The 27,918-nt window shown below is 38.5% G+C and overlaps 2 protein-coding genes across 3 annotated transcripts in view; one reads left to right on the plus strand and one right to left on the minus strand.

The window, feature by feature from the left end:
- The window catches only part of LOC127413120 (cationic amino acid transporter 2-like), a 35,653-nt gene extending 21,656 nt beyond the window's left edge, over nt 1-13,997 (minus strand). The window contains exons 1-2 of the mRNA XM_051649998.1: nt 13,905-13,997; nt 13,691-13,832 (exon numbers count right to left, since the gene is read on the minus strand). The gene's annotated coding sequence lies outside the window, so the exon portion shown is untranslated. The remainder of the gene's footprint in view (nt 1-13,690; nt 13,833-13,904) is intronic.
- Nucleotides 637-27,432, plus strand: LOC127413115 (annexin A6-like). Of its 2 annotated transcripts, none has more exons than XM_051649984.1 (25): nt 637-748; nt 2,237-2,293; nt 9,015-9,099; nt 9,191-9,285; nt 9,421-9,534; nt 11,649-11,739; nt 11,814-11,893; nt 12,689-12,745; nt 13,066-13,159; nt 13,549-13,644; nt 13,752-13,810; nt 13,917-14,039; nt 14,864-14,922; nt 15,965-16,043; nt 20,666-20,747; nt 20,841-20,935; nt 22,750-22,863; nt 23,195-23,285; nt 23,475-23,554; nt 23,648-23,701; nt 23,812-23,905; nt 23,997-24,092; nt 25,138-25,196; nt 25,540-25,677; nt 26,867-27,432. In XM_051649984.1, exons 2-25 carry the CDS (start codon nt 2,285-2,287, stop codon nt 26,924-26,926), a joined length of 2,004 nt encoding a protein of 667 aa, XP_051505944.1. In that variant the 5' UTR covers nt 637-748; nt 2,237-2,284; the 3' UTR covers nt 26,927-27,432. The 2 variants fall into 2 exon arrangements, with proteins under 2 accessions (XP_051505944.1, XP_051505945.1); XM_051649985.1 differs by having other exon boundaries at nt 639-748; nt 25,540-25,662.
- The last annotated feature ends 486 nt before the right edge of the window (nt 27,433-27,918 follow it).

The raw sequence follows: 27,918 nt of genomic DNA on the forward strand, positions 1-27,918 counted from the left end.
GTTTAGAATAGATTTTTTTATGTGAGGACTGATATTCTTTATCGATACTTTAAGAGTGATCTGCCCATCCCATCCAATCTGCCCATCTCCTTTTGTGTTTCATGGAAGGAACGGGTTTGGAACAACATGAGGGTGAGAAGAATATTTTTTGGGTGAACTATCCCTTTAAGCTTTTGTTCTAAGCTTTTTGAGAAGACTGTATTGGTGATTCATTTACTGGTGCCTCATAGAGCCTGTATTATAGAAATAGCATACAATTCCGTCTAATAAAGAGGTGAGCTGGTTTAAAAGGTCATATGCATAGCCTGACGAGCTAGCATCACCTAATTTAAAATAATATAACACTGTTGTAAGATTTGCCTTACAAATATAGACCTGCCGTGTTTATGTGTTTCTCCTTTGTCATGCCCATCTTGACTCAGGACTTTACAGGACTCCCCAATATGCTGCATTTGCAAATCAGATGGTGCATTGCAGAAAACTAAAAAAGCAACGACTCAGAGAAATCATGTGATTGATCATGTAGTCATAGTAATGTAATGCCAAAGATATTTAACGTCATAATTGAGAACTGGTATTACGAGACGTCAACGGTGGACATTACGTCATCGCTGGTAATGCTGAGTTAAATACTGAGTGCTCTTCCATGCGCCGCGTGCATTGCGTCAGAGAAGGGCAGCTGATGCTCGTGAGGACGTTTCCCAGCAAGACCACTGTCAACTGGGGCTCGCGACTCCGTCTGTGTAAGGTAAAAGATTAAATATATATATATATATATATATTAACTTATTATTTTAATTAACTTTTAACGTGTCTAAACATATCATATTAGAAAAAATGCAGCGATTTGACACATGACACGTAAAAAGTAACGGTACCTCTTCAGTAACTTGACATGTTCTTTTCTCATACCAATGATTGTTTTTAATTTTTTTTATTTATTTATTTATTTTTTTCATACTAGGCTATATTATATAGAAAAACATGACAATGACTTTCATGGGAATAGTTTTTTATAAACCAAACCAATGGTTTTAAAATTATTTTTGTAAAATTTTGTAAAATTATTTTCTTTCTATTTGATCTCAGATAAGTTTAGATTGGTTTTCATAAATTCTTTCTTCTTTTAATTACAATTTACAGTAGAGCTGGCTGGGTGGGGCAGGGTGAATGTCTCTCATTCTCAGATCTTGGATGTTTTCCTGACACAACACACCAGGAGACATGTCTATTTTTAGACTCCAATGGCACACATTTAAAATCTTAAACAATACTGTAATGTATCAGTGATTTTTCTCATTGTTCATTTATGAAAAGCAAGATATTGATTTTGCAGTGTCAGAGCGCAAAATGAATCATGCTTACACAACACTTTGAACTAAAGCAGACAATTTGATGTGAGTGCCACAATTGTGCAGTAACAACTTGCGTGATCCGGATGTCTTCTGCACACAGATTTGGCCTTATAACAGGGAATTACTCATTCTGTAGTGATTTACTTTCCACTGTATGTTCCTCCATCATAGAGAGTTCCCTGTTGCTTATTTGCCTGATTATGATGCAGTGAAAGAGAGCACGGTATAGCCTCAATGGGGTTTAGCCAAGAGTATCCTGTGGAAAAAGTGGCTTTGCCTTAAGCAGCCAGGCCTGTGGTCAGGAATATGTTAAAAATGTGCTCTAAATTTACTGGTTAGATTCAAGTCACAGAATATTTTTGTAACATCACAGAATCAAGCTGAATACATTAGGTTACACCAAAAAAACCAACAATTTCTCATGGAGCTAGAAATAGCTCCTTAAGGTAACAATTGCAGTTGTTTACAGTGTTGGAATGGTAAGAATTAGGGAGATTGGATTTGTTCTTTCAATATTTTTTCACTTGACTAAAAATTCTACAGAAGAGTATTTAGCCTACAGAAAAAAAGTAAAAAAATAAAATTGGAGGTTTCTTAAAACTATACTAATGGAAACATTTGTTGCAGACTGACTTGCAAGAGTGGTTTCAGCTCAGTTACCCCATAAGCATAAGAGTTCCTGGAGCTTCCGTAGATCCCACTGTAGGTTATATTATGCAACTAAGAGAATTAGGCATTAGGAGTATTCTGAAAATAATCAACAGCCCTTTTAACCCCCTTTTCATTAACCCCCAAATCTAACTGTATTGTGTCTTTTATCATTTGAAGACAAGTAAAGGAAAGGCTAAGATTAATGGGTTTCTTCATAATTCCCTCTCCAGGTTCAAGACTATCATTCCATTGACAATTGACAACTACTGTAATTAAACATGGGCAAGGTAAGCTAAAACTTCTACATCAACATGTTTACATGCTTTATGGGATGCTACAATTTGATATAACCATCAAATTTGGACAAGTATCTTGCCGCATTTGGTCATATAGCATAAAATAATGGCTGCAAGGAAATGAGCTCTGTCTCCATTCACATGGTAATGAATCTCGTTTTCCATCTATTGTACTGCAGGGAGTGTAGGATGTCAGAGATTCTGTATGGAATTTAAGGAGCCGATGATTACTCATTAAAAAATTAGATCGGTTGATAATGCTACAATGCTGCTTGTAGACCTGGGATGATTCAGTCATATTGGTTGTTTGTTTTTGTTTTTTTTAGCTTCAGGGTGATTGGTTTCTTTTTTTTTAAAGATATTTGGTGGGAAATAGGTAGTAGTAAAACTATTCTTAATCAGAAAAGTGCTCAAAAGTAAATATTAAAGGGTGCATTGCTAAAGCAAGCATCACTTTTATTTTTGCTCAGTTAGGGTTAGGGATTGGAAAAAACCCTATAAACCCAAAGTAACATTGGCATGTAACTTGTCCTGTATATGTATAGTTTCAAATGTAACTTAAATTTGGAATGTTTGTAAAAACTTCTCAATGACATGTTGATGCAATATACATGGTGTTTCCTTATAACGGTGGGACTCTGACCTGCCACTATAGGAACACAATGGGTATCTCTTAGCATTGTAAAAGTGTGCTTGTCTGGATGTTTGTTTGCTTAGATCATTGTTGCTAGGGGTCTGTTGCTGGAGATGTGGTGGCCTACAGCTGCTGTGTTGCGTGATAGCTGCAGGACAGGGCTTGAGCATGTGCAGAAAAGCATGCAGGGGAAGGACTCTGGCATTGTGCCCTTTTTAGACCAAGAAATACCAGAAGGAACGGCATTATGGGAATGAAAGTAGGCAGTTTGAGAACAGTACAGAGGTGCTTTGGAAATGCACAGTCCTGTAGCATTTATGTGGGGTCTGCAGCTCGCTAGAGGGGAACGATACACTACAGATAGGGTTGAAAGTGTAAGGTTACAGACATTTCAGTCTCAGTTGCATACAAGCTCTCTCTCCCTCTCTCTCTCTCTCTCACACACACACACACACACACACACACACACTGCCCTTTGCTACCCATAACACACAACTGCAACTTTGACAGGTGTCAGCTGTCCACTCTATAGTCCTGTTGAGCTTCTGATTTTGGACTAAAGCTCTTTCATACCCACAGGAGAAGTCATGTGCTGCAAGTATTGGCTAAATGAGAGAGTGTCTCATTGTAGGTGTAATATTTCATTTTGGGAAAATATAAACACATATGTAGGCTGTCCCACCCAAGAGTAACTTTAAATAATTCTTTGAGTCCAATCAAGTGGGAGTTACTGTAAATGTTATGGCTTGGAAAGGGTCTGTGGACGTAAGTGACTGTGAAGTAGATTAGATATCTGATCTGACCTAAATGAAAAGCTTGGTCTGCAGGGAGTTTGACTTATCTCTACCTTATGAGAATGAGGAAAGATATCTTGATTATTATTTTTATTAGGTCTTACCAAATTCTGCTGTTCTGTTGTCAATATTCAGGCTACATCCACATTAATCCGGTTACATTTGAATATAGCATTTTTTTTCTCTCGAAAAGCTCTCTGTCCACACTGCCATTTCAAGCGTTTTCCAAAAGTTGCTTGTCCACACTAAAATGTATGAAAACTCTTCAATCCCCTAACTGCACATGCAAAAAATTGCATTCCATATACGGTCTGAAATGCAATGGTCCGTCGCCGGACAGCAGTTCCAAGTAAATTTCCCATCGCCTTTGAAGGAATACGATGTAAAATTTGTACAAAATAACATTTATTTTTAACTACGCTATCAAAGTGAAGAACAGGCACAACAACGCCGCTACAACATGGGCCACCATCTTGATTGTTTTGGGTTGAAAGGGTCATATGACTGTGATTCATTTGTCATTGTTTTCAGATAATGTTTTCCCTGTCTACACTACAACGCGAAGACTGCATTTTCAAATGTATCCACTTGGGAGAGCGTTTTTCGAAAAGCTAATTTTTCATTGTCAAAAAAGCCATCTCAGTGTCAAGGGAAGGTCAAAATGTGGAGAAAAAGATGTGGCCTCAGTCTTCACAGTTCAGAAAAATACAACAGCCATACATTTGCAGTGGAGTCCAAAAGTTTGAGTCCGCATTGAATATCTGGGATTTGTCATTTAAACCTTGAAATGTACTTATAGGATTTTGGTTTACAGAAAAGTTCTGATGTAAAATGAAGAAGAAATGTTTAAGATTCTGCACTATTTCTTGGTCACTAATAAAATGTAATCAAATTTGTGGCATTGCATGGTAAAAAGTGAAATTTTTACCTTAAGGCACTATTTCTATCTAACCCTTAAAGGAATACTCCGGGTTTAATACAAGTTAAGCTCAATCGACAGCATTTGTGGCATAATATTGATTACCATAAAATGACATTTTGACTTACCCCTCCTGTTCTTTAAAAAAAAAGCACAAATCTGGGTTACAGTGAGGCACTTACAGTACAGTGGAAGTTTATGGGGCCAATACTTAAACTTTAAATACTCACTGTTTCAGTAGTTCGCAGGTTAATGTAATCCTGTAGTAAGGATAGTGTAAATGAGTTTGGCTCGCTGTGCCTGGAGGAGGGTTCGAGGCTCGAGACTTGACCCCCCAGGACTTGTAGAGTTAATGATGAGAGCATGGAGGAGATGGGGTGAATGGAGGGATGCCGGAAGAATCGTCGCCACCATGGAGGTAAGCATTTGTTTATATATGCTTACTCTGGCAATGAGACTGGATGGATTAAATGAACATTATGAAACTCTGCTGAGCCTGTGTGTAAGAGGGGCAGAAGTGCCATATTTGAAAGAACAAGCAGTTGCCGCTGGCAGAGGCAGCCTCACGCTAGGGTCTGCTTGGGGGATAGGAAACTGGGTGCTGCAGGATAGGTAGAATGAGTAGAGTGAAAATAGGTGGAAACACTGAGGAAATAGTGCCGGTTGCTGCCGCATGGAAATGAGCTCTTGCTGGAGGACTAACAACGCCTGTGGCTGGGAGGCCAAGGAGGAAGGGAGTAAACCTCCCACCACCTGGGAAGATTTGCCCGTGGCAAGAGCGGGCCTCCCCGTGGTTGTGGGGCCCATCCTGTGATCGAACGGGGGCCCTCACTACATTAGAATGGGGGAGTCCTCACAGCAGTATGAACGGGAGAGCCCACAATACAAATAAACGTGAGTTAGCTCACACAGCATTTTCATGGAGAATCCTCACTGTGATTCAAATGGGAGAGACCTTGAATGTATGTAAGTGGGAGGGCCCTCACAGCATCTGCACTGGAGGGCCCTCCATGAGTACAGGTGAGGCTGTTTTGAGCGATCCTTTTAAAATGTTTTTTTTCTGCTAAGTTGTTTAGCTGATTAGAGCTTGGTGGTCTTTTTTGATGTGGAGACGGTTGGTACGGATGTAGCTATTGCACGTGTCGGATGACCACCGGCCCAGTGAATGGATTTGCTGTTCATATGTTCGTGGCAACAATGCAAAATTAATGGGTTGAGTATAAATTTGCTGGGGTGCCAGATTGGAGGAGGACCAATTTTAGGTGTTTTTGGAACCAAAATCGTGATGCTGCCTGGTTGTTGACATCCGCGAAGAGCGGGTTGAGAGGGGTTTTGCCCTGGGAACCTCTGAAATGCAGGTAGTGGATGAGTGATTGAAAGGGCTGGATGGGGGTTGGTAGGTTGAAAATTTAAGTTTAATGCCCTTTTCTGGTTTGATCTGTTTTGTTCTGTTTAATGTGGTATCCGATGGTATCGTTGTCAAGTATGTGCAAATTGGTGATAGTGTGATGAACATTGGAATTGAATTTTGCTGTGGTGGTGAATTCAGAGCAGCAGAGGAGACAGAAAAAGGTGAGAATGAACAGTGCATCGAGGGTTTTGGTGGTGTTTTCTGAAATGTAACCCCGACAGAGTGTGATTAGGCATCTAGTTAAGAGATCAATGGTTAGAGGCTGTCTGGTGTCGATTCTGGTGGGTTGGGTTTTTTGGATGCCCTTGACAAGGAGTTAGATTTGAGGGTGGTTTATTGAAGAGGAGTTTTTTCCGAGAATTATTTAATGGAAAAAATTGATGCTGCTCAGGTACCCTTTGATAGTCCTGGTGTAAAGACTTTTGGATTGGTTGAGATGTGAAATGAAGGATGAAATGAAGTAGAGAGAAATCTGGGAAGGGCAGTTTGTAGATTTTGTGAATATTTTAAAAAAATGTCCAGGCTGGCCAGTATGTTTGGAGGGTTCGCAGAGAGAAGGCTTGGAGAGTCCAGAGATGCTTGATGGAGGAGTTTAACTGGGTGGTTTAGTGGAATTTCAGCTCAGGTTAGAGTCAGGTTCGCCTCTGGAGTCAAGGTTCTGAATCTCTGGAAGAGAAAGCGAGAGAGAGAGAGAGAGAGAGAGCGAGAGAGAGAGAGAGAGAGAGAGAGAGAGAGAGTGAGAGAGTGAGTCAGCTATCTGATTTTTTTGAGCCTGGAACGTGCTCGGCCTTAATTAAGAATTGGTTGTGGTTGGAGATCCATATTAGGTGTCTAAGAAAAGGTGGCAAGTCTGGAGATCGGGATCTGCCTTTGTTAATGCACTGGACGGTGGTTAGGTTGTCGCAATGGACTAAAATGCTTTTAGCGGTCCATTCCAGCCCCCATAGGGAGGCCGCTACCATGATGGGGTAAAGTTCGAACAGGTCTGAGGAAACAGAGTGAGGAGGTAAATTTAATAAGATCGGGGGGGGGCAATGTGGACGCAAACCAGCGGCCCTGGTAGAATCCTCCAAATCCGATGGACGGGTCTGCGTCTGTGTACAAATGGATTTCATCGGGGGAGGAAATGAAATCATCGTAAAAGAAAGTTAAACCGTTCCAGTGGTTGAGAAAATTTAGCCATAGTTGCAAGTCTGCACATCATGATTTGTCTAGGGTTACAGGGTCGTTTAGTGAATTGACCACCCCGATAGGGCTGACGCAAAAGTTCTCAAAGGGGGGTTTTCAAAGAGGCCTATCATGAAGCCGGATTTAACTTCCTTAATAGATCGTCGACTACCTTGGGTTCAGCAAGCGCTGATTTAAGTTATGACAGATGAGATTTGAGGTAGGAATACTCTCTAACCCGGGGTTGAAGCCAGGTTTAAGCCCAGTCAATACAAATTGGGAGAAAGATGTATCAGGATAGTTAGCCAGTTCTTTGGCTTGGACAGAAATAATGACAGGAGTACTGAGACTTTTTGAGATTTTTATTTTTTTATGCTTTTTGAACAGGGCATATGGAGTGAGTGTGAGCACCTCCACAGAAACTGCAGATGGGCAGGAAATGGCACTGAGCTTTGGTGCAGCCGTAGTCATTAAAATTGTTACAGATGTGTTTACCTGCTGAGTAGCTCACTGTTCCAAATGGCTGCTACTGGGTTGAGGGACATAATTTGTTGGTTTGTTCATAACCGGGATGTCGAAGCGAGGGTGCGGAATCATGGGGCAGGACTCGGTTTGGTGTTCGATGAACCTGCAGACTTCACAGCGGCGCCGGGGGGGTGGGTGATTCCAAGCACATAGCTTGGCGAACCCGGTTTGCGTCTGGAGGTTGAGAAACGATGTTGGGAGAAGGAGAGATGATCCCGGACTCATCAAGGTGTTGTGGAGAGTCAGGGACAGTTGAGAATTCCTCATCAGATGTGATGAGTTCGAGTTCGAGGGACATCTTCGGGTTAGGGCGAGGCCGAATGCCGGAAGAATCGTCGCCGCCATGGAGGTAAACAGCTGTTTATATATGCTTACTCTGGCGATGAGATTGGACAGATTAAATGAACATGCTCCTCCCTAACTTTGTTACAACTCTCCATTTCAAAAGTATAGCCACAAGACATAAACAATATGCATGTTAACATGATTTTAGTGTGATGAAATCACTTACTAGCCTTTTCTGTGTAAAGTTATTGCCAATTTTACAATTTCATTACCATGACGATGTAATGTCAATAAACTCTAAAGCCCAAAAATGACTGTAAAATTGATGATTTATACAACCTAACAGCTCAAATAATACATGAGTTTTAACAGAAGAATTAATTTGTGCTTTTAAAAAATTATTAGTTTCACATTTCCATCTTTAAACCATTAAAAAATTGGCCCATTTACTTCCATTGTAAGTGCCTCATTGTAACTCCGATTTTTGCTGCTTCTTTTTTTAAAAAAAAGGAGGGATGAGTCAAAATGTAATCAGCATTATGCCAAAAATGTTTTCATTGCAAATTTTTCAAAGTTTTCATGCAAATTATGGTATATCACATAAAAAAAGCTGAAGTAAAATCGTTAAAAATGTGTATAAAAAACTAATGCTCACTTGAGGTACATACATTTTTTATTTGATTACAATACACACGTATAAACTATGGTGGAAACACATTTACCAAATATATTACTACAGAAGTTTATATATGTCATGATTCATATAGCCCTGAAATGCTGGAGTAATCAAAAATTATTGGCTACTATGACGCCCCCCCAATATATGTCATGAGTTTACTGATTCATATAGCCCTGAAATGCTGGAGTAATCAAATTTATTGGCTACTATGACGCCCCACCTATGACGCAAAATTGGTCTCAGACCTTTGGATCTTACTGGATTTATTGTTCTCTCTTTCTCTCTCTCTCTCTTTTAGGAATTCAGAGGTACAGTAACAGGTCATCCTGATTTTGATGCAAACAGTGATGCAGAAGCCCTCTATAATGCTATGGAAGGCTTTGGTGAGTGTCAGAACTCCTCATCTAAAGATGAGCAAGTGGCAGCTGGGATATTCCACATGATCTCTTTATATCAATGTTTGTTGTGTCACAGGAAGTGACAAGGAGGCCATCTTAGACCTGATTACCTCACGCAGCAATGCTCAGAGGCAGGAGATCCGTTCTGCCTACAAATCACTCTTTGGAAAGGTACTGGAACATCCATGATGCACCTAAAATGGATTAAAGTCTTTAGGGAGCTATTAGGGAGAACAAAATAGTTGCAATTTTTCTCTAACATTAAGAGCTAAAAGTGCACTTTATCATAATCACCTCACTCTTTAGGATTTAATTGATGATCTGAAATACGAGCTGACGGGGAAGTTTGAACGTCTGATCATCGGTTTAATGAGACCTCCAGCCTATCATGATGCCAAAGAAATAAAAGATGCCATTAAGGTACAGTATAAATGAACAGAGTGACTATTTGCACTAGGTGTAACTATTACCAGCCACACAGTGCTGCTATCTGCACTTTAAAAGTCTGGTGGTGTTTGGTGTAATGATGGTGTGAATGTGCTTTTTTGTGCGGATGACAAGTCCGCTTTTTCTCCCACTTTTTCTCATCCTGTCTCAACTCTTAATATTTCCTTTAATACTACTTATAATAATACACAAAAATTAAAATAAAGGTTGATTGCCTCTCAGTAATTGGGTCATGGTGAAGGTCAGACAGTTGAGAGAAAGGTTTGATCCGGGAAAAATTACCATGGTTTTACTATAGTAATATTATAGAAACCAGGTTTTTTGTTGGAAGTCATAGTTTTAATGCAATTAACCATGGTGTTACTACAGTAATATGGTGTTAATATAGTAAACATGTTTCATTTTGTGGTTACTATGATTTTACTACAAAATTCCATGGTGATACTATGGTTACTGTAGTAAAACCATGGTAAGGTTAGGGTTAGGTTTAGGGATTGGTGTAGGATGTCTGTGGAACTCTAAATAAACACAATAAACACATTGTAGTGAGGCCCCTATACTATATGTTAGTATTTAATTAGGGGCGCAAATAGCATCTAACACTATTTGCACTTTTTTAGTTTTTTTTATATATGCACTTAGTGCAAATAGCCTCTACCATCTAGACACTATGCTTCCATTCAATTAAAACTCGTTGTGCCTGCCTGATTGAAAAGCATACCTTTGTTTGACTGAGCTGTTCAAATCCATAGCTTGCACAGATAATTATTCAGATAATTGTTCAGATAGATTTGTTATTCTGTATTTCTACTAATTTATGTAATTATATTGAAAATATATAACTAAATTTTGCTTTTAGTATATAATGTGAACTTAGATTTAGACATCTATCATAAAGGGAAAAGAACAAAATAGCATATATAATAGTACAATAGTATATTGACCAATTCACCAAACATCGGTCATTTAGAGACCAATTACAATATCAGTTGTTATATACACTATAATTTCTTAGTTTTACTTACTTCATGTTTTTTCCCCTGTTAATCTGTTTTGCCATTGCTATCATTAGGATTCGGTAAGTTATTTTCCTTAATTACTGTAATGGTAAAGTATTTCTGGTTTGGCCAAACTAACTTAAATCTAACTTAAAATCTTAACAATTTCACAACATTTTCACAACTATGAATCACAAAGAACCAAATTAAAGAACATACATGAAATGTCTGATGCTCCTTTTGAAAAACTGAAGAAGTATTTCACTTATTCATGTAGTAACTACTGTATTTTAATTCTCGTTGAGGAGTAAACACTTCAGTTGTAGTTATTTGTAGTTTTTTTATACTCTGCTTACAGCAAATACCTGAAAGGAATATTCCGGGTTCAATACAAGTTAAGCTCAATTGACAGCATTTGTAGCATAATGTTGATTACCACAAAAAATAATTTCAGCTCGTCCCTCATTTTCTTTTTAAAAAGCAAAAATCTGGGTTCCAGTGAGGCACTTACAATGGAAGTGAATGGGGCCAATCTGTAAATGTTAAAATACTCACTGTACACAAGTTGTATTTTTTACAGAAGAATAATGTAAGTGCTTTTTTAAAATGATAAGCTTCACATTTCTGCTTTTAAACCCTCCAAAAATCGGCCTCATTCACTTCCATTGTAAGTGCCTCACTGCAACCTCGATGTTTGCTTTTTCTAAAGAAAAGGAGGGACAAGTTGAAATTATTTTTTGTGGTAATCAACATTATGCCACAAATGCTGTCGATTGAGCTGGACTTGTATTGAACTCGGAATATTCCTTTAATATTATCATAAGAAGCTGCATGGTTTGAAAAACTTTTGCAACAGTGATATTAGCGCTATCCTATGATAAAATAATATGTCTTCTTTCATTTGAACTTGTGCACTGTTTACCAGCACACAGTCCACTCTCATTTGAATCCTGAATAAGTAACTGCAATAATTTCCCTCTGAACAGTTTTACTGGCATCTTGTATAATATGCCATATCTTCAAAATAAATAGACTGAAGCTGTGCTTTGAACAAAATAATTGACTATACTTTCTTCCTGTATTTTAAAGGGAGCAGGAACAGATGAGAAATGCCTGATTGAAATTCTTGCTTCAAGAACCAATGAGCAGATTCATAACCTGGTGGCAGCATACAGAGATGGTGAGTTTTGTTTACCAAAATATTCTTCTGAACTGTGCAGTTCAAAGCCTGACAATGTGATTGATTATTCACAGCATACGGCAGGGACCTTGAAGAGGATGTTATAGGGGACACATCTGGACATTTTAGGAAAATGCTGGTTGTTTTGCTTCAGGTCAGTAAAACCTGTGATGAACTGTTTATTTACAATTACATGTCAAAGATACAGCACATGCTTTAAGCATTTATGTTTCTCAAACATTTTCTGGTATGTTGTTTTTTTTGTGTTTTTTTTTTGTTTTTCTCCCAATTTGGAATGCCCAATTCCCAGTGTGCTTTTTAAGTCCTCGTGGTTGCGTAGTGATTTGCCTCAGTCCAGGTGGCGGAGGACGAATCCCAGTTGCCTCCGTGTCTGAGACTGTCAACCCGCGCATCTTATCACATGGCTTGTTGAGCGCGTTGCCACGGAGACATAGCGCGTGTGGAGGCTTCATGCCATCCACCGCGGCAACCACGCTCAACTCACCACACGCCCCACCGAGAACAAACCACATTATAGCGACCACGAGGAGGTTATCCCATATGACTCCTCCCTAGCAACCGGGCCAATTTGGTTGCTTAGGAGACCTGGCTGGAGTCACTCAGCACGCCCTGGGATTCAATAGCGAACTAGCGAACTCCAGGGGTGGTAGCCAGCGTATTTTACCACTGAGCTACCCAGGCCCCATTTTCTATTTTTCTTTGTTTTAAACCGAGAAGTGGTTAAAAAATATCCTTGGGTGTTCATATTCTCCTTTTTTGTTTTTCTTCTTTTTCACCTTTGTACTTTCACCTGAATTTCATACTGAATATGCATATCAGTATGCACACTGAACCATTATTTTGAACAATAAAAGGATGCGATGTCTGCAATGCCTTTATTATGTTGGTCCATGCTGTGTTTAATGTTGGCGATTATGTGGTTTCTCAGGGGACCAGAGAGGAAGATGATGTTGTTAGTGAAGACCTTGTGGAGCAAGATGCTCAGGTGAGCATGATGAAGTCTGTAGCTGATATTAAGCTTCTTATACTACCTTTCATTAAATATTATCATAAAATAGAAGACTATCTAGGTTTAAGGTACTCTATTTGAGACAGGTCACATTTATTCCAAATAATGCATGTAAAGAGTAATGCATGCATGTAAAAAGTTGTTTATGAAGTTAAATGATGTATACCTACATACTGAATGTATGGAAAACCATATATTAGTATACACACCATGCAATATTGACAAGTGTGCTTCTGACCTCTTGACTAGAAAGAGTTGGCATCTTAGAAGAATGTTTGTGTGTGCTCTCACTTTAGGACCTGTATGAAGCAGGGGAGGCACAGTGGGGCACAGACGAGGCCAAATTCATCATGTTGCTGGGAAACCGAAGTGTGACCCATTTGCAGATGGGTATGAGAACTGCAGTTACTCACTGGACACACTGCACACAGACATTTCAACTGACTAGCACACCTCTCCCACTTTACACAATCAAAATTGGTCTCTGACACTCCTCACCGTACCGCCGATTAGATTTGACTATCAGTGTGCTGACTTCAATCATCTGAAGAGAGTTTGTAATGCAACCAACAAAACTACAATACATTGACCTAATTTAGGAGTCATTAAACAAAATGTACCATTTTGTAATATTACGATTACTAATATTTTAAGATTATTAGTTAAGATTAAGGTTGAGATTTATTGCAGTATTAATGTTACATAATATGTAACATCGATTAATGCTGAATGACATAATAGAATAATAAATAATAGTATTCTTTTAATGTTTTATCCAGTATTTGATGAATACCAGAAAATTGCAGAGAAATCCATTGAAGACAGTATTAAAAGCGAGCTATCCGGAGATTTTGAAACTTTGATGCTGGCAGTTGGTAAGCTTTTGGTGTCACGATGCAATTAAAATAAGTCAAACAGTACCTTCTTTAATGCTCACTGCTGCAGGTTTTCTAAGATCTGCTCCCTTGTTTACCTCCCTCAGTTCAGTGCATCAGGAGTAAGCCCATGTTCTTCGCCAGGCGTCTTTACAAGTCCATGAAGGTAGATACTGCTGTAGTGTTACCTGTTATGAAATCTGATGGAGTAAAAGTGCATTGCTTAAGGTAGTTATCAATGCTGTCTGTCTGTTTCTCACATCTCTCTGCAGGGTCTGGGCACCGCCGATAACACTCTGATCCGCATTATGGTCTCTCGCTCTGAGATTGACATGCTGGACATAAGAGAGTGCTTCAGGCTGCGTTATGAGAAATCTCTGCACAATATGATTCAGGTAGTGCATACACACTTTCTGCCCCTCCGTATGACAAATGTTCCTTCATAATGCTTGCATGCTTGTTGTATTTATTGCAACATACAGTAACTACATAATGTCATATGGTTTCATTTAGGTTTTTCTCCTTGACATGTTACATTTTTCACAGACTTGTAATTTGTTTCACATATCAAAAGTTGTTTATTTACAGTATATGGTAGGTTCAGACTATGTAGTATTACATAAAAATAGACCATAGAAATAGATGTTAGGCTGTTGATTTTATGTGTTAATTCAGTGTGATTAATTATTTAAAAAATAACACATAATTAAAATTAACTTAATAAATAATGTAGTCTAGTGATAGCCTTATATTCAATATGGAAATCAAACAAACAATATATTGACTTCTAAATTTTTTATTGTCTAATCAAAGCTTTACTTGTCTGCCATAGGATTGTAATGTCTTTGAATTATTATAGTCTATTTATTATATACATTATATTTATAATTATTTTGATTATTATCTATTAAATTATTATTTTGTGGCCTTTCTCAGCAAATTTTCATATATGCGATTACTTGTGAACAATTTGATTAGTCAACATAAAATTTAATAATTTGATTAACATTTTTAATCCATTGATAGCTCTGGAGTCATGAAATGACACAATTAATAAATAAAAATATTATGAAATTCATTGTATTTTTATTTATTGATCGCAACATTCCAAGATGTATTTCATTATTTGATGATATAGTCATGATCAATTTCATGATATATGTTGTGTTTGTAAATAAACTTTCATAATATCTTCCACCCCTCTGTGTGAACCCAACAGGATGACACGTCTGGGGAGTACAAACGAACCCTGCTGAAGCTGTGTGGAGGAGATGATGAGTAAGTGTATAAAGGAATAGTTCACCCAAAATAGAAAATTCTCTCATCATTTATTCACCCTCATGCCATCCCAAATGTGTATGACTTTCTTTCTTCTGCAGAACAAAAATAAAGATTTTTAGAAGAATATCTATTCTCTGTAGGTCCATACAATGCAGGTGAATGGTGACCAGAACTTTGAATCTCCAAAAAGCACATAAAGGCAGACTAAAAGTAAGACTCCAGTGGTTAATTCCATGTCTTCAGAAGTGATATGATAAGTGTGGGTAAGAAACAGATCAATATTTAAGTCCTTTCTGACTATAAATCTCTACTTTCACTTTCAAAATGTTAAAGAATATGAAAGGGAAAGTGAAAGTGGAGATTTATATTTTTTTTTTAAAAAGGACTTAAATATTTATCTGTTTCTTACCCACACTTATCATATCACTTCTGAAGGCATGGATTTAACCACTGGAGTATTATGGATTACTTTTAGTCTGCCTTTATGTGCTTTTTGGAGCTTAAAAGTTCTGGTCACCATTCTGGTCACTTGCATTGTATGGACCTACAGAGCTGAGGTATTCTTCAAAAAATCTTTGTTTGTGTTCTATAGAAGAAAGAAAGTCCTGGGATGGCATGAGGGTGAGTAAATGATGAGAATTGTCATTTTTGGGTGAACTATCCCTTTAACTGAGTACTTTTAATTCTATGCTGCAGTAACATTTAGGAGTCAGTAGAGGGAGGCATTTAACCATCATAAAATGCAGTGTTGTACATAACAGTGTGCCAATGTCCCAAATGTTAATAAACAAGACATGCGTCTCTTTGTATGTACTTGTCATATTTTTCCATACTTCCATATTATATTATAGAATTTAGATTTCTTGATAAACATTGGTGAGATAAAACTTTTGCCCACTGTGTTTGGTTGCATTTCAATGAGACTGAGAACAGGGCTAAAGATTTTCAAGAATTGAAACTATTTTGTGTTTGTCAAGTCCTCAATCTGTACATTGTTATTTTGTCAGCATAAAAGGTTAAAGATCTGTTTGTTTCTCAGTATTGCAGGGGAGTTTTTCCCAGAGGCTGCACAGATTGCCTACAAGATGTGGGAAATCAGTGCCATGACCAAAGTCCAGGTTAGATTCGCCTACTCTCTCTCAGCATGCATCATATTACCCTCTAATGATCCCCTCCCCGCTCTGGCCAAGCTAGAGCTGATAACTGTGTCATACACCCTGAGAGCACAGCAGAGCTTTTGTTTGTGCACAGATAGCATCTGAATACCACTCATTTTGATAATCAGAGTTTTGATTTGCTGCCAGTTCCTGTGACACTTTTCCAGTGCCACACCATCCCTGAGTTCTCAGTGTGTGTGCTGGTGCTGTGGGTGTGATGTTGCTATGGATCACTATTAAACATTTGCAGCTCTAAGATTCATAACTGACTTCTTAGAAAGTAAAATTTCAGACGTTATTTACAGTGATTTCAAATTCCTCCTATTCCTCTTATGTCAGTCCAAACCTGTATGTCTTTCTTCCAAGGAACACAAAAGGTGCATTTTTAAAGGATCCACCTTTTTCAGAATGCGGAAGTGTCCCTGTTTTCGTTTTCCGGTCTCCAGTGTTTTCACTCGCATCAGCGTATGTTCTCAGCAGGTAGTGTGATGTTTAGAGTATATTAAAAGTTTTAAGTAGGTAGATGACATGAAGCCATGAAACGAGGTGAGTTACGTTTGTATCATTAACTACTTTGAGTTGTTATGACAGCCAACAACTGCACAAGTTGAGCCTGAACCCCTTTTTATTCCAACTAACACTTACTATAAAATGGTTATTATTCTCAGTTGGGATCGCTCATTTTGGTAGTTCTTACATTGCTTCTTATGGAGACCGGAGCCAGAAAACAGTCCAGCCGCAATCAGAATCATAATGGTGGCGCTCAGTGGTTGGTCAGAAAACCTGTGGATATCCTGGACGATCTTTTACATGTAATGAAACTTAGTGAAAGGAAACTGGGTCTGTCAAGCTCCAAAATTAACCTTAAAAGTATTATAAAAGTGGTCTATGCCAATCATGTGCTATATTGCATCTCTTCTGAAGCCATATGAAGCCATCCTTTGTGTGGGAAACAGACCAAAATTAAAATGATTATTCACTGATAATCTTCCTCTCTGAAATCGACTACAGAAGTTGTATGGGAAACAGCATTGGTTCTCACGTGTCTTGTGACCAAACATCATTGATGCCAATAGCAGCATATTTGATTTGAAAGCTACAGTGGAGGGGAAGTATTCAGTGAACAACAACTTAACCTTCCTATTCTGTTCAGTCATTTTTGACTGAAATCTGTTTTTCTGATGTACATTTTTTTTTTTTTTTTTTCGTTTATCTGAGCATTACAAGACTTAATGACTTTTCCTCCACTTCCCATCTAAACACACACACACACACAAAAAAAAAAACATTTGGACGAGATTCAATAAGTCTAAGTGGTCATAAAAAAAGCAACACCTTTGTTATTTGCGGTCAAAATTCCTATGGACCGACCATAGGAAGTTAATGAATGAATGAATATATGAATGAGAAAGACTAAAAAGCAGAGCTTCTACAATATATGAATCAGCCACAATACAGAAAAAACACACACAGAAATGAAGGGGTGAGAGTGTAAAACATACAATAATAGTTTGATAATGTCTAAATATATATCCAAATGCATTACTTGTTATAAAATTTAGACTTACTACACAGTAGGTGGATGGTTAAACACTGCAGCCATCTACTGGCTATTATTGTCATAACATGATTTTCAAGTCATGTTATTTTTCTTTTTTCACCAGATTTCACCAGCATTTCGTTTAATACAAGACACATTCTCATATTTTCTTCATGTTTCAACTAGGTTTTTACTGTAGTGAAGTTACATAAATTTGCTATTTTACATATGCAAATGAATGGTTAAATCGAGAAATCAGAATGAGTTTTATTGCCAAGTATGCTTACACATACAAGGAATTTGTCTTGGTGACAGGAGCTTCCAGTGTATAACAATACAAAAACAATACAAAAACAGCAGCGAGACATAGATAATAATACAAAATAAAAAATTATTATACACATACGTACATACACACAGACACACACATACATACATACACATACGTAGTGCAAATCTAATACAAATCTGTTATCTGTTATGTATAGTGCAAATACAATCTGTTATTTGTTATGTACATTGCAAATGTTTTTTGTTTTTTTCTCCAGAGGAATGAAATGGCAGAAGAGGTTGGATAAATGTAAAAAAGACTAAACTGTGTATTGCACATAGTTATTGCTCAATGGGGCAATTTAATTTCCCCTGAGGGAAAAAACTGTTCCTGTGCCTGACGGTTCTGGTGCTCAGAGCTCTGAAGCGTCGGCCAGAAGGCAACAGTTCAAAAAGGTAATGGGCAGGGTGAGTGGGGTCCAGAGTAATTTTTCCAGCCTTTTTCCTCACTCTGGAAGTGTATAGTTCTTGAAGGGGGTGCAGGGGGCAACCAATAATCCAGACTCATCCAGACAGACTCAATGACTTCTGAGTAGAACTGTATCAGCAGCGCCTGTGGCAGGTTGAAGTCAATGTGGGTCTCCCACTTCAGGTCCTGTGAGATGGTAGTGCCAAGGAACCTGAATGACTCCACTGCTGCCACAGTGCTGTTTAGAATGGTGAGGGGGGACAGTGTTGGGGGGTTCCTCCTAAAGTCCACAATCATTTCCACCGTTTTGAGCGTGTTCAGCTCAAGGTTGTTTTGATTGCACCAGACAGCCAGCTGTTCAACCTCCCTTCTTTATGCAGACTCATCGTCATCTCGAATGAGGCTGATGACAGTGGTGTCTTCTGCAAACTTCAGGAGCTTGACAGAGGGGTCCTTGGTGATGCAGTCATTGGTGTAGAGGGAGAAGAGTAGTGGGGAGAGCACACATCCCTGGGGGCACCAGTGCTGATTGTACAGGTGCTGGAAGTGAGTTTCCCCTGTCTCACAAGCTGCTGCCTGTCTGTCAGAAAGCTTGTAATCCACTGACAGATAGACATGGGAACAGAGAGTTGGTGTAATTTATTCTGGAGTATAGCTGGGATGATGGTGTTGAAAGCCGAACTGAAGTCCACAAAAAGTATCCTTGCATATGTCCCTGGTCTGTCCAGATGTTGCAGGATATGATGCAATCCCATGTTGACTGCATCATCCACAGACCTGTTTGCTCGATAAGCAAATTGAAGGGGATCTAGAAAGGGTCCAGTGATGTTCTTCAGGTGGGCCAACACCAGTCTCTCAAATGATTTCATGACCACAGACGTCAGGGTGACATGTCTGTAGTCATTAAGTCCTGTGATTTTTGGTTTCTTTGGGACAGGAGTAATGATTGAGCGTTTGAAGCAGCATGGGACTTCACACTGCTCCAGTGATCTATTGAAGATCTGTGTGAAGATGAGGGCCAGCTGGTTAGCACAGTATCGAAGATACGCTGGTGAGATGCCATCTGGGCCTGAAGCTTTCCTTGTCTTTTGTTTCCGAAAGCCCCGGCTCACATCATCTTCACAGATCTTAAGTGCAGTTGAGTAGCAGGAGGGGGGAGAAGGGGGGTTGCAGGAGGTGTTGGTGTTTATGTGAAGTGAAGGTCAGAGTGGGTGTGGGGTGTGAGACTGGGCCTTTCAAATCTGCAGTAGAACACATTCAGGTCGTCAGCCAGTTGTTGGTCCACCACAGGGTTGGGGGTAGGAGTCCTGTAATTTGTGAGTTGTTTCATGCCACTCCACATTGATGCAGGGTCGTTAGCTGAAAACTTGTTTTTCATTTTCTCAGAGTATCTTTTTTTAGACACTCTGATTTTCTTGTTCAGTGTGTTCTTGACCTGATTGTACAAGACTTTATCCTCACCCCTGTAAGCATCCTTGTTGGCCTGACGAAGCTGCCTGAGCTCTGCTGTAAACCATGGTTTGTCGTTGTTGAACTTTAAATAAGTCCTAGTAGGAATGCACATATCCTCACAGAAACTGATATATGATGTAACAGTATCTGTGAGCTCATCCAGATTGGTGTCTGCAGCCTCAAAAACACTCCAATCCGTGCAATCGAAGCAGGCTTGTAGTTCTCACTCTGCTTCATGGGTCCATCTCTTTACAGTCCTTACTACTGGCTTGGTTGATTTTAATTTCTGCCTGTAGGTTGGAAGAAGATGAACCAGACAATGATCGGAGAGTCCCAAAGCTCTAGGGACAGAGCGATATGCATCCTTTATTGATGTGTAGCAATGATCCAGTATGTGCCTGTCTCTGGTGGGGCATGTAATGTGCTGTTTGTATTTGGGCAGTTCACGTGTGAGATTTGCTTTGTTAAAATCCCCAAGAATAATAATAACTGAGTCCGGGTATTGTTGTTCTGTGTCTATGATTTGATCATTCAGCTGTTGCAGCGCTGTGTTCACACACAATACACACAAATGTATATGTAAATAAGATCTAAAAACATAAACCGGGATTCCCTTTTGTGCACCATGGAAGAAAATTTAGAATGACATGAAGGTGAGTAAATGATGACAGATTATTTGGGGGGGGGGGGGTATACTATCACTTTAAGAGTGCCAGTCCCTGTGACACTTTTTCATTCATTCAGTTCATTGCTCACAAAAGGTGCTCATCTTTTTTCATGCTCATGAATATCATTGCACTCTAACTGTTTTAGCGATACTGAAATAACTATATCTCATGTCTCCGTCATCAGTTAAGGGGAACTGTTCAACCATATCCAAATTTTGACCCTGCGAGTGATGCTCAAGCTCTGAGAAAAGCAATGAAGGGTTTCGGTATGTAATAAAAGTATTTTAACTTTGTTTGAATGAATTTGGCACTGTCACTGAGACTTGAAATACGAACCTTTGATTTTCTTTAATGTTCAGGCACTGATGAAGACACAATTATTGACATTGTAACACAGAGGAGCAATGCACAGAGACAAGAGATCAGACAGGTTTTCAAATCTCTTTTGGGAAGGGTAAGTCTCTGTCCTTACCAGTGTTGTCCCACTGACCACAACTGACACATCAAACGTAATGCTGTTGTAAATGTGTATACGTGTACTTGGCACATAGGTGAATTACGGACCGGGCCAATGGGGCAAGTGCTCAGGGGCCCTTGACTACCAGGGGCCCGGGGGGGCCCTGGGCTACAATGTCTCGCAGCCCATCAACTTTGAAAACAAATGTTTGTATATGCTTAAATATGCATGCCCCACATCTTATACAAGGGCCCCTCAACAGTGCCCTGTGACTGTGAGGGCCCCCAGCTCTCTTATAGGACCCTTTTGCCTTCCTGTTTCTAATGATATTTATGAGCCAGTCTTTAATCTTATAACGCCACCTGGTGAAAGTTTCCATGCTCTTCTGGAAGTAGAAGATCTTATAAAATCATTTCCAAAATAGCTACATTCATATTTTGACACACTCATCTTTTTATGTGAAATCGTTGCTGATTTTGATAAAGTAAAATTAACAAAAACATTTATCTTGTTACTGATATTTCAAAATTAGTATTTATTCAATTCAAGCAATGTGCTTAAAATGTAATTATTTTTATATATATATATATAAAAAAAAAGTTTAAACAGGTTTAAAAAATATAATTTTCTAACTGTAATTTCATATGTTAGGCTTTATATGGTTAAGCTTTATTCTTTGTATAAAGGAGCTGTTGAACAAAAACTTTTATTATACTGTTCATTGCTATAACTGCATGTTTGTCCTACATTACAAAAAATAACTTGGCTGAGGTGGTTGGGAAAATTGAAATATTGATATTCTACTTTGTGTGGTTCATTAAACTAGATACATAAAGTTTGTTGAGACACACTATAATGTTGGTCTGACAAAACCTTGTTTGAAAGTTTAAAATAGTTTTAAATACTTGAAGTTAGACATTTTTTACAGGTTTAACAGAAAGAAAGAAAGAAAGAAAGAAGAGAGCATCTTTCGGATTGAAGGGCTTGTGTGTAAGTTTTGACAGCTGAAGTTTGAAATTACGAACATTTCAAAACAGACTTGTAGCTCATTTAAATATTCTGTCAATGTAATGTAGTCTAGGGGATTTTTGGACACTTTATAAAGGCTTAAACAATGCCATCGTAGGGCTTTTCGATGGAAGAATAATAATGGTAGCCAAGCTGTAGGGTTGTTCCAAACAGAATTTCCCAAAAAATGACCAAATGACCACTATTTGTGAGCCCCACACCTTTCAGCCCTTCAAAGCTCTCACAATGAAGAGTGAAGTCTTTGAAGGAAATAGGGTGTAGGGATGATCACTTCTGAATGGAACGCACCCCATCGTTCAGATGAGTTAGAAAAGATATAGCAGCTTGAGCCAGAACTGCCTGAACTCTTTGCAGAATTTCACCAAACCCTTGCATAGATACTGTAGGAGCATACTGTATTTGTTAAATTCATTCATAAATATTTCATAATTTATTATGGCCTCCTTAAATATATGCATTTTGTATGCATAATTCGTAGTGTTCACACTGAGTTTACATTATGTATAACAAACTTTAAAATGGTACTGTCTCTTTAAGAACAGTGACTGTTCAGCGAACGTGTTTCGGTTTTAGCGGTTTCTTTACCACATCCGTGCTGTGTGTTTAAATTAATCTGACTGTAAATAACAGAACAGGTATTAAAAATTGAAAATCGATTGCGTAGATCTCAACTTTAAAAGATAGAGTGGGGCTCTAAAGGAAAACTGGCCCCGAGGCCCTTGCTAGTCATAATCCGCCCCTGACTTGGCATCTTTCTAATGTGTGGCATTGTTTTCGGTCAGGATCTCATGGCTGACCTCAAATCAGAACTGTCCAAAAACCTTCAAAGGCTCATCCTAGGCCTCATGATGACGCCAGCAGAGTTTGATGCCAAAATGATGAAGAAAGCCATTGAGGTAAATATGCAGATTTTTGACCGCATGGCAAAGAAACAAACCAAAAGCTTATTTGAGTCATAAAAAGCTGTGAGACTGTTTTGTGATTGAAAGAACAGACTGACCTGCTTCTGTTATTCAACCTCTGTGTTCATTTGTTCACTGAGGGGCAGTGACCTGCCCAAACTAGAGCAGAGGTGATGATCAGTACTGTGCATGGACTCTTTGCTTTTCATGTTGCTTTCATGCTGAGTTCCATATGAATATGTATATTCGAAAATAATTATCTGTCCACATACGTGATTAATAACAATATTTATGCTTAAATAAATGTGTTGTATATTTTCAATAGGGTGCAGGCACAGATGAACATGCACTGATTGAGATCCTGGTCACTAGGAGTAACCAGGAGATTCAGAAAATGTGTGCTGCCTATCGAAGTGGTAAATAAACACATGGCTGTTTCATAGCAAAATTATGTCCAGGTGGTGGCACCATTGGTCTTTGTAATGGGGCATTCATGTCAATTACAATATGAAGAGTACCGGTAGTTCTTTTACACATAGGTTGTACATTACTCTATGTCTACCCATGTATATCTGTGTCTATATATTTTCATTTCCCCTACACAGCCTTTAAAAAAAGTTTAGAGGATGCCATCGCATCAGACACATCTGGACATTTCAAACGGATTTTGATCTCTCTGGCACAGGTACTATAAACACGGTTGAAACACTGGCTCACAGTTCATACATTGTGCCTTATAAACACATTTTTATCACCTAATGCTGATGGTGTTTATCAGGGAGCTCGCGAAGAAGAAGCTGTAGACATGGGCAGGGTCTTGGAAGATGCCCAAGTAAGTTATAAAATTCTATTTAAACTTTCATTTGTTTACCAAGTACAAGGTTAATACCAGTGTACTGTCATGAGACAGATGGAATTTAATATGTTTTTCTCCTATGTAAGGCGTTGGCAGATGCGTGCAATGCAGATTCGGGTGACATGGAAGACAAGTTCATGAGTATTCTTTGCACAAGGAGTTTCCCTCACCTGAGGAGAGGTAATACAAACACATGTTTGCTACTGGTACTCGTGCTAATACATGTTCTTTTTTTTAACTCTACAGCCAACATTCGTTCTATCCCATCCAGTGTTCCAGGAATTTATAAGATGCAGCAACAAGGACATCGAACAGATCATAAAGAAGGAAATGTCAGGAGATGTTAAAAATGCCATGTTTGCTATTGGTAAGAGCTGTTTTACTTTGCCAGCACAATGACCAAGCACCTGGAAAACACATTTTATTTATAGGGGTCATTCATACCATTCCATGACCTTTACAGTTAAGTCCCCTGTAAAAGCTGTAGTGTTTACAGTATAATGTTTAATTTCACCAGATTACAGTTTTAATAGGTTCAGTTAAAAATAATAAGACTATGTATAATGTTACACAGTGCTGTGGGCCTAAAAGCCCATTTCTAAATCATTTAAATAATTTTCGATTATTGCACTAGTGTAAATTCCTCATGTCCACAGAGCTGCACAATAATAATCTTTGATCAAATAAGTGCTAAATCATCGGATTTCCATTTTCCCCCCATACAGTTAATTGGTTAGTATTTACGGAGCCCCTTAGAGGTAATGGCAGGATTTTTTTTTTTTTCTGAAATAGTTTTGCGTGCCCTCGCAATACTTTTTTGCATTCCCTATCAAGTAATCATGGCTGACTGTGATTACTAAATTTCTACAGTGGCATCTGAAACTGAAAACTGTTGGTTTTAAATTATGCTGCATCCAAGCCGCTAGGTGTCAGTGTAAGTCTAAGATGACACAAAGACAAAAGTTACAGAGTGCACCTTTAATTAGTGGTAAAGGTGTAATTTTAACACTGAGCTGGAAGTGTTGTTGAACAGTTGAAATCATGCAAAGTTGTCTGATGGGGCTCACTTTAGATTCAAAGAGGGTGCTTAAATATAAATCCTAAGTGCACACCAACATAAATAGACCTGTTTAATTATAAGGGTCAGAGAGAGAGGGCGGAAATGATCATAAAAACACTAAAGTACTGCCTTTTTGACTAAGATTACAACTGGACCTCTGGGGATCCACTTACAATACAATGATAAAAAAATTTGTGATATGACACCTATACTAACTACATCAGTAAGCAGTAAAACTTCTGATCACATGTATTACTGTATGTGTTTCGTTGTGGGAAAAAAACATGACACTGAAGTGATCATATTACTCCAGTCACTGAAAAAATAACACTTACATGTTCATATTTTCCAGTGCGGAGTGTGAAGAATCAGCCCTCTTATTTTGCTGACCGATTGTACAAAGCCATGAAGGTACAACTACTTTGTTTTGCAATACACTTTCCTCTGCATCTACATCAGGCTCTGAGCAGTAGGGCAATGTAGGCCAAAATGACATCATTTAGCCTTCATACAAGTGACAAATTAGAGTCACTGACTAAGAACAAGCTCTAGTGAGTAAGTCCTCTGAAACATATTTTATAGTCAAAAGCACTTATGTAAGACAAAAGTCATGTCAAATTCATCTGATGACGGTTCTCAGGCTTGAATATGAGTCACAGGCCTGTGATGAGCATCTGCACTATTGCTGATGCTCTGCATTGCTAAGATCAGCGGTCAGGCCAAAGTTTCCTGAGCCCTGTGACTTTCCCTGCAGGGCCTGGGAACAGACGACAGGGCTCTCATCCGTATCATGGTGTCCCGCTCTGAAATCGACCTCTTCAACATCCGTAAAGAGTTTAAGGAGACTCATGATGCCTCTTTGCATGAATTCATCCAGGTAGAGACCCTGGTTGTAAGTTGTGTGCTCCTTGTCTACATACTACATGCCATTGTTTGTGTGCATGGTTTGATTAAACATTATTAAATTAAAAGACAGTTGTGTAGGTATTGTGTTTTGTCGTACTGTAGGCGTTGCACATCCTCATTTGGTGAAGTCGAGGGGAACAGAGTGTTTGATGGGTTCCTGCTGTGTACTCGCTCGACTCAGCTGTTTAGGAATTTCCCCTGCATGCTTGACTTCCTCTCAGTATGCTGAATCTGATTGGTAGATAGAGTGGAGACAGGAAGTGTTCAATAACAGGTCTATACTCGCTATGTTGTCAAAACTCTCTTTAAAGATCTATAATAGCACTTGATAATAAACTTCATGCAAAGAGTTTTTTACTTATTATTATGCTACATTTGTTGTGTCCGTATGCAAATAAACCAACAAAATCACAATTTACATGCTTTTTTATTAAAAATTATACTTTAAATAAAAGAAGATAGCAGCATTATTTTTATATGTTGCTTGGCAGTTACTAGGACATCTGATACCTCTAATAATAGATGCTATTAAATAAAGCATGCTGAGAGCAAGTCCGTCTGTGTTTTTAAGGTGTGTGAAAAATTAGCATAACATTTCCACAGATTTTTGGATTGGATTTATTGTTTTGTAGGGTTGCATGGTTTCATAACGTTTTTCATTTTTAAACTTTATTTCCATGAAAAGTGACTTTAGGCTGTGGAGGAAGGAAATAAACGTTTGATCTCGCTGCCCATTCAGTTATTACAAAAGTTTACACGGAAATCTTTGAAATTACATAATGCAGTGAATTTAATAACAGCTTAATTGCATTATGCAACTGTCACTGGTATGACCATGATGTATGTTCTCAAGGCATTGGGTGTGTTTAAATGCTTTTGTTAAAAAGGTGAAGTATGTAATTTCTTTGCCATTAGCAACTAGCGGTTGAGCCAATGTTGCAGTGTTGGACTGGTCATGATGCTCAAACCAAGAGAGCCACAGTGTTTACCCTTTCCAGGAGTTATCGACTTACCAATGGCTTACTTATAAGTGTCTCTGCATATTAAGCTGGGCAAGGAGAAAGTATTTTAACTTTGCAAAAAATTCCACACTTCACCTTCAAATATGGTTCGTCAAATGTTCGGTCTGACATAATTTTGATTGTTTTTTACGTGTTGATTGTGCTTTCTCTCAGGGTGACACATCAGGAGACTATCGTAAAACACTTCTGATACTTTGCGGAGGGGAGGACTAGAACATTTTCCTGTTGTCCTGGATATGGCAAAGGATATTAATGCTTAGTAACCAGTGCGCTGTGTTGCAGTCCATTGTTTGTGAGGTGCTAGTAAATATACATTTACATTTATGGATTTGGCAGACACTTTTATCTAAAGCGACAGTGCATCCAAGGTATTTATTTTTTTTTAATATTTTATATTTTCCCTGATTGAATCGAACCCACATTAGTGGCATTGTTAACGCCATGCTCTACCAGTTGAGCTACAGGAACACATAATATACCACCTAATTGCCCTCTGCTGCTGCCATTCATATGCCAAAGCTAGTGACCTATGACCTATGCACAAACCACACCTTGTTGCTGTGTCCCATTTTCTGCAATTATGCACGCTATGTATGCAGTTTTTTGTTGTTGTTGGGTTTTTTTTAAAGTTCAAAGCACTTACTTTTAGTGCTTTATTTGTAACCCAGCCATACTGTGTTCAAATTGATCAGCCAAGAAATAAAGGAAATTACCCGGTTTGAGTTTGTTTTCTTAACTTTGAGAGGTTTTAAGTTCTTGTTGCTCTAAATCTAAGAGAAAACATGGTGATTCTGCAGTCCAGTGGCTCTAAATCATCTAATATTTCACTGGACAGAGTTTTTTCATGTCCTTGTTCTATTCATTACTGGTCCGAAGAAGCTGATTCACCCAGATCAGTCATTAACTCCATTTACATTACAGACCCACCAGATAAGGAAATTCCCTCCTTTTGAAATCTATGTAATTCTGTTCTAAATGTCTGGTTATAAATTGCAGATGGTAAATGTGATGTTCCCAGACCAATTTTAAATCATCTGCGTTACAGATAAAGCATAATAATGGTGTTGTTTCTTAAAACTGTGGAAAAAAATTATAATACTACCTGGTCTCTGCTACTCCACTTGATGAACACCAAATATATGTCCTGAGAATATTGCTTTCATTGTATTTATTAATTCACACCATACCTTAAACCCTTCAAGCTC

Source organism: Myxocyprinus asiaticus, chromosome 22 (genome assembly GCF_019703515.2).
Source record: "Myxocyprinus asiaticus isolate MX2 ecotype Aquarium Trade chromosome 22, UBuf_Myxa_2, whole genome shotgun sequence".
NCBI lineage: Eukaryota > Metazoa > Chordata > Actinopteri > Cypriniformes > Catostomidae > Myxocyprinus > Myxocyprinus asiaticus.